Source organism: Oncorhynchus masou, unplaced genomic scaffold, assembly GCF_036934945.1.
Source record: "Oncorhynchus masou masou isolate Uvic2021 unplaced genomic scaffold, UVic_Omas_1.1 unplaced_scaffold_747, whole genome shotgun sequence".
NCBI classification, from domain to species: Eukaryota; Metazoa; Chordata; class Actinopteri; order Salmoniformes; family Salmonidae; genus Oncorhynchus; species Oncorhynchus masou.
This window is the reverse complement of record NW_027013929.1, coordinates 181,691-188,813: the sequence shown is the minus strand read 5'-3', so window position 1 is coordinate 188,813 and position 7,123 is coordinate 181,691. Positions and strand designations below refer to the sequence as shown.

Genomic DNA, 7,123 nt, shown 5'->3' with positions numbered 1-7,123 from the left:
CACAGTAACCTCTTGTATCTCTAATACAGTAACCTCTGGTATCTCTAATACAGTAACCTCTGGTATCTCTAATACAGTAACCTCTGTCTTCCTTTATTTGATTGGGATGTTTCTGTGTGTCTGTGTTCAGGTGGTTTCTCAGCATTTTCCCAGCTGTTTCCAGGTCTATGTGAAGGTACGTCTCTTCTGGCCACGTCCTGCCTGGTCCCCACCTGCCTCTCTCAGCCCTGCCTGCCCCTCAACACCTCTGGGCCAACACGCATCCTGCCTCACCTCTACCTGGGCTGTCAGAGAGACGTGCTCAACAAGGTATTAGATATATTACAAATGTTATAGCATTGTAACCAACTGTATTCCTCCCTCCTCTGCAGGAAGTGATGTGTGTAAAGCATTCTAACCAGCTGTATTCCTCCCTCCTCTGCAGGAAGTGATGTGTGTAAAGCATTCTAACCAGCTGTATTCCTCCCTCCTCTGCAGGAAGTGATGTGTGTAAAGCATTCTAACCAGCTGTATTCCTCCCTCCTCTGCAGGAAGTGATGTGTGCAAAGCATTCTAACCAGCTGTATTCCTCCCTCCTCTGCAGGAAGTGATGTGTGTAAAGCATTCTAACCAGCTGTATTCCTCCCTCCTCTGCAGGAAGTGATGTGTGTAAAGCATTCTAACCAGCTGTATTCCTCCCTCCTCTGCAGGAAGTGATGTGTGTAAAGCATTCTAACCAGCTGTATTCCTCCCTCCTCTGCAGGAAGTGATGTGTGCAAAGCATTCTAACCAGCTGTATTCCTCCCTCCTCTGCAGGAAGTGATGCAGCAGAATGAGATAGCGTACGTCCTGAATGCCAGTAACACATGTCCCAAACCAGACTACATCCCTGAGTCTCACTTCCTGCGAGTTCCTGTCAACGACAGCTTCTGCGAGAAGATCCTCCCCTGGTTGGACAGATCTGTAGAGTTCATAGAGAAGGCCAAAGCCTCCAACGCCTGTGTGCTGGTCCACTGTCTGGCTGGCATCTCCCGCTCGGCAACCATCGCTATCGCTTACATCATGACGAGGATGGACATGTCACTAGACGAAGCTTACAGGTGAGATGATTGAACCCTGTAGGACCATAATAAGGATATACAGGTGAGATGATTGAACCCTGTAGGACCATAATGAGGATATACAGGTGAGATGATTGAACCCTGTAGGACCATAATGAGGATATACAGGTGAGATGATTGAACCCTGTAGGACCATAATGAGGATATACAGGTGAGATGATTGAACCCTGTACCACCATAATAAGGATATACAGGTGAGATGATTGAATCCTGTAGGACCATAATAAGGATATACAGGTGAGATGATTGAACCCTGTAGGACCATAATAAGGATATACAGGTGAGATGATTGAACCCTGTAGGACCATAATAAGGATATACAGGTGAGATGATTGAACCCTGTAGGACCATAATAAGGATATACAGGTGAGATGATTGAACCCTGTAGGACCATAATAAGGATATACAGGTGAGATGATTGAACCCTGTAGGACCATAATAAGGATATGCAGGTGAGATGATTGAACCCTGTAGGACCATAGTAAGGATATACAGGTGAGATGATTGAACCCTGTAGGACCATAATGAGGCACAAGGCCTCATGTACACGTCACCTTCCTGCTTATGAACTTGACCACTCAGCAACCACCCCCCTGCAAGTTCTCCGTAACTAAGAGGATACCCCCTCTTCCTGTCTGTCTTAATGAACCCATCCTCACATGACCCCTGATTAAACAACACTGTGTGTCACATGACCCCATGAAAGGCCCAGCTTGTCATCCTGAATGAACACACTGCACTGTGGGGGGCTGTAATGATGGCTGGGATGGTACCCTCAGCAGCATCTCTACTGATGCCCTGTGTTACAGTTATAAATGTCCCCTGTCTTGACCCTCTAGGTTTTCCCAACTCTATAACAACCCAGTGTGTTACAGCATCTCTACTAATGTCCTGTGTTACAGTTATAAATGTCCCCTGTCTTGACCCTCTAGGTTTTCCCAACTCTATAACAACCCAGTGTGTTACAGCATCTCTACTAATGTCCTGTGTTACAGTTATAAATGTCCCCTGTCTTGACCCTCTAGGTTTTCCCAACTCTATAACAACCCAGTGTGTTACAGCATCTCTACTAATGTCCTGTGTTACAGTTATAAATGTCCCCTGTCTTGACCCTCTAGGTTTTCCCAACTCTATAACAACCCAGTGTGTTACAGCATCTCTACTACTGTCCTGTGTTACAGTTATAAATGTCCCCTGTCTTGACCCTCTAGGTTTTCCCAACTCTATAACAACCCAGTGTGTTACAGCATCTCTACTAATGTCCTGTGTTACAATTATAAATGTCCCCTGTCTTGACCCTCTAGGTTTTCCCAACTCTATAACAACCCAGTGTGTCTCTACCGATGTCCTGTGTTACAGTTATAAATGTCCCCTGTCTTGACCCTCTAGGTTTTCCCAACTCTATAACAACCCAGTGTGTCTCTACTGATGTCCTGTATGTTTCTGTCTTTCCTCTCCAGGTTCGTGAAGGAGAAGAGACCCACCATCTCTCCTAACTTCAACTTCCTGGGTCAGCTGCTGGACTTTGAAAAGAAGATCAAGACTCCTGGATGGTCAGAGATCAGAGAAACCATCGGGATCAAACCCTCTCCTCTCCTCCACCCCCCACTAGAGCAGGACCCCCCTACCCCCAGCCTCCCAGACCCTGCCTTGGCCTTGCTGGAGCCCCTGACCCTGCCGTGTGTCCTGGCCCCCTGGCCTCCAGAGGAGAGGCTCCTGGCTCAGGCTCTCCAGGGGCTCCAAGGCCTTCAGCTGGACCAGGGGACGGAGGACAGCGCTGCCCGGCTGAAAAGGTCCTTCTCTCTGGACATCAAGTCGTACAGGGAGCCAGGGGGCTGCAGCAGCGCCCCCATGAGGCCGTACCCCCACCCTACATCCCACCCCGGAGCCCAGGAGTATTATAATCCATCTGTGAGCTTCATGGAGCCTGCAGGGAAACCGTATCAGTTCTCTCCTGTGAAGGAGATGTCAGAGCAGTCTACACCTGAGCCGAGCCCTGACAAGGAGCAGGACGACGGTCCCGCAGACCCTGCTGCTACGTCTGCAGCTCCCACTGCTGCTCCTGTAGTCTCCACCACAACCAGCACTACCACCTCCAACCAGCCCAGCATGAAGCAGCCCAGCCAGGCTAAGCCTCCTCCACCTCCCCTCTCCTGTTCCCAGCAGCTCCACCGTAGTGGCAGTATGGAGGAGAGCTCTAACAACACCCCTCACACCACCGGCTTCCTGTTTGGCCTGTCGCGTTCCCAGCAGCACCTGTCCAAGCCCGCCCCTAACCTAGGCTCCGCCCTGAAGGGCTGGCACTCTGACATCCTATTGGGTCCCGTCACCGTGTCGTCGGGGGGATGGTACCTCTCCGAGTCACACCATTTCTACTCCACCTCCGCCATCTTAGGAGGCGGGGCTAACATTCTGGGGGGTGGCAGCGTGGCGGCGTACAGCGTGAGTCAGGGGTTGGAGGAGGTGCGGCGGCGCGGGCGGCAGCGGGGCGGAGACCACGGGGACTCACGGAGGAGCTGGCACGAGGAGAGCACCTTGGAGAAGCAGCTGAAGAGACGGGCCTGTCAGATGGAACTCGGAGACAGGATGAGAGGAGGAGGCGAAACTAGATCCAGGGAGGAGATGGGGAGTCACAGCAGCTTCTCAGGAAGCATGGAGGTCATAGAGGTGTCCTGAGAGGAACGTTCAATATGGCCTCCAGTCCACCCCTTACGGAATCATTGATTTGAATGGAGACGTCCGTTCTAGGGAGTATAGCCTCCTCAGATCAGACCCATGTTGAGGGGAAAGACTTGTTATGGACCCATCTGATTATCCACTAGGGACTTGAACCTTGAGTTGATTTAAGCGGCTCTATGTGTACTCTTGTCGCGACAGTTGGCATTAATGTAGTTGAACTTTGACCTGGAAGCAGAACGCAGCTGTGTGACGATGATGAATGTGATGAAGAGGTGAACTCTGAGAGGACTGAGACAAACTGAGTCTTTTGTTTGGATGAGTGTTCATCGTTTTCATTTATTTCTGAATGTTGATGATCGTCGTCAAGGAGCAGTAGATGTCTGCCTGACGTTGGATTCATGGAGCTTTTATGAAGCCTTAAGAAGTCTTTATGAAGCCTTATGAAGTCTTTATGATGCCTTATGAAGCCTTATGAAGTCTTTATGAAGCCTTATGAAGTCTTTATGAAGCCTTATGAAGTCTTTATGAAGCCTTAAGAAGTCTTTATGAAGCCTTAAGAAGTCTTTATGAAGCCTTATGAAGTCTTTATGAAGCCTTATGAAGTCTTTATGAAGCCTTATGAAGTCTTTCTGAAACATTATGAAGTCTTTATGAAGCCTTATGAAGTCTTTATGAAGCCTTAAGAAGTCTTTATGAAACGTTAAGAAGTCTTTATGAAGCCTTATGAAGTCTTTATGAAGCATTATGAAGTCTTTATGAAGCCTTATGAAGTCTTTATGAAGCCTTATGAAGTCTTTATGAAGCCTTATGAAGTCTTTATGAAGCCTTGTGAAGTCTTTATGAAGCCTTATGAAGTCTTTATGAAGCCTTAAGAAGTCTTTATGAAGCATTAAGAAGTCTTTATGAAGCCTTATGAAGTCTTTATGAAGCCTTATGAAGTCTTTATGAAGCCTTAACAAGTCTTTATGAAGCCTTAACAAGTCTTTATGAAGCCTTAACAAGTCTTTATGAAGCCTTAAGAAGTCTTTATGAAGCCTTATGAAGTCTTTATGAAGCCTTATGAAGTCTTTATGAAGCCTTAACAAGTCTTTATGAAGTCTTATGAAGTCTTTATGAAGCCTTAAGAAGTCTTTATGAAGCCTTATGAAGCCTTATGAAGTCCTTATGAAGCCTTATGAAGTCTTTATGAAGTCTTTATGAAGCCTTAAGAAGAACGTGATCAGAGATCCTTGATAGCCCTGTGTCAAATCATCCAATACTCACGCATCCAAATTAGAGGCTTCTCCTGTTCCTCTGTCTCCTTCTGATTGACAATTCAAATCTCAGGGCTTATTTGAGCAGCAAGAAAAGATGCTGGAACAACTGAACAGTTCCCGAACAGCTACCGAACAGCTCAGTTGTTAGAGCATGGTGCTTGTACCCCAGGGTTGTAGGTTCGATTCCCGGGGCTGCCCAGACGTAAAATGTACGCACGCATGGCTGTAAGTCACTTTGGATTAAAGCGCTAAATATGATATATTATTAACGGTGTGGTTGTGGGTTTTGTCTGATACCTGAGGTAAAGGAATGATGTAATGACTGATACCTGAGGTAAAGGAATGATGTAATGACTGATACCTGTGGTAAAGGCTTTGAATAAGTTCTGACTGGAGACCAGTGGTCCCTTCCCTGTCCTGAACCCTGTGGTCCCTTCCCTGACCTGAACCCTGTGGTCCCTTCCCTGTCTTGAGACCAGTGGTCCCTTCCCTGTCCTGAGAACAGTGGTCCCATCCCAGACCTGAACATTGTCCTGAGACCAGTGGTCCTGACCCAGACCTGAGACCAGTGGTCCTGACCCAGACCTGAACCCTGACCTGAGACCAGTGGTCCTGACCCAGACCTGAACCCTGACCTGAGACCAGTGGTCCTGACCCGGACCTGAACCCTGACCTGAGACCAGTGGTCCTGACCCGGACCTGAACCCTGACCTGAGACCAGTGGTCCTGACCCGGACCTGGACCCTGACCTGAGACCAGTGGTCCTGACCCAGACCTGAACCCTGACCTGAGATCAGTGGTCCTGACCCGGACCTGAACCCTGACCTGAGATCAGTGGTCCTGACCCAGACCTGAACCCTGACCTGAGATCAGTGGTCCTGACCCAGACCTGAGACCAGTGGTCCTGACCCTGACCTGAGACCAGTGGTCCTGACCCAGACCTGAACCCTGACCTGAGACCAGTGGTCCTGACCCAGACCTGAACCCTGACCTGAGATCAGTGGTCCTGACCCAGACCTGAGATCAGTGGTCCTGACCCGGACCTGAACCCTGACCTGAGACCAGTGGTCCTGACCCAGACCTGAGACCAGTGGTCCTGACCCAGACCTGAACCCTGACCTGAGACCAGTGGTCCTGACCCAGACCTGAGACCAGTGGTCCTGACCCAGACCTGAACCCTGACCTGAGACCAGTGGTCCTGACCCGGACCTGAACCCTGACCTGAGACCAGTGGTCCTGACCCGGACCTGAACCCTGACCTGAGACCAGTGGTCCTGACCCGGACCTGAACCCTGACCTGAGACCAGTGGTCCTGACCCGGACCTGAACCCTGACCTGAGATCAGTGGTCCTGACCCAGACCTGAGACCAGTGGTCCTGACCCGACCTGAACCCTGACCTGAGACCAGTGGTCCTGACCCGACCTGAACCCTGACCTGAGACCAGTGGTCCTGACCCGGACCTGAACCCTGACCTGAGACCAGTGGTCCTGACCCAGATCTGAACCCTGACCTGAGACCAGTGGTCCTGACCCGGACCTGAACCCTGACCTGAGACCAGTGGTCCTGACCCAGACCTGAACCCTGACCTGAGACCAGTGGTCCTGACCCAGACCTGAGACCAGTGGTCCTGACCCAGACCTGAACCCTGACCTGAGATCAGTGGTCCTGACCCAGACCTGAGATCAGTGGTCCTGACCCGGACCTGAACCCTGACCTGAGACCAGTGGTCCTGACCCGGACCTGAACCCTGACCTGAGACCAGTGGTCCTGACCCGGACCTGAACCCTGACCTGAGACCAGTGGTCCTGACCCAGACCTGAACCCTGACCTGAGACCAGTGGTCCTGACCCAGACCTGAACCCTGACCTGAGACCAGTGGTCCTGACCCAGACCTGAGACCAGTGGTCCTGACCCGGACCTGAACCCTGACCTGAGACCAGTGGTCCTGAGACCAGTGGTCCTGACTCAGACCTGGACCCTGACCTGAGACCAGTGGTCCTGACCCAGACCTGAGACAGGTTCAGCTCCCACAGTGTGTGGACGTGTGAGAGAGACAGTAGGTCTGTCATGGGGTTGTTGTTGCTGTG

The 7,123-nt window shown here is 50.4% G+C and overlaps 1 protein-coding gene across 4 annotated transcripts in view; it reads left to right on the top strand.

The window, feature by feature from the left end:
- Nucleotides 1–5,300, top strand: part of LOC135537297 (dual specificity protein phosphatase 16-like) — a 78,417-nt gene extending 73,117 nt beyond the window's left edge. For all 4 annotated transcript variants that reach the window (XM_064963499.1, XM_064963496.1, XM_064963497.1 and 1 more), the window contains 3 exons: nucleotides 131–309; nucleotides 796–1,079; nucleotides 2,561–5,300. In XM_064963499.1, coding sequence (XP_064819571.1) covers nucleotides 131–309; nucleotides 796–1,079; nucleotides 2,561–3,776 — 1,679 coding nt within the window. In that variant the 3' untranslated portion in view covers nucleotides 3,777–5,300. The remainder of the gene's footprint in view (nucleotides 1–130; nucleotides 310–795; nucleotides 1,080–2,560) is intronic.
- The last annotated feature ends 1,823 nt before the right edge of the window (nucleotides 5,301–7,123 follow it).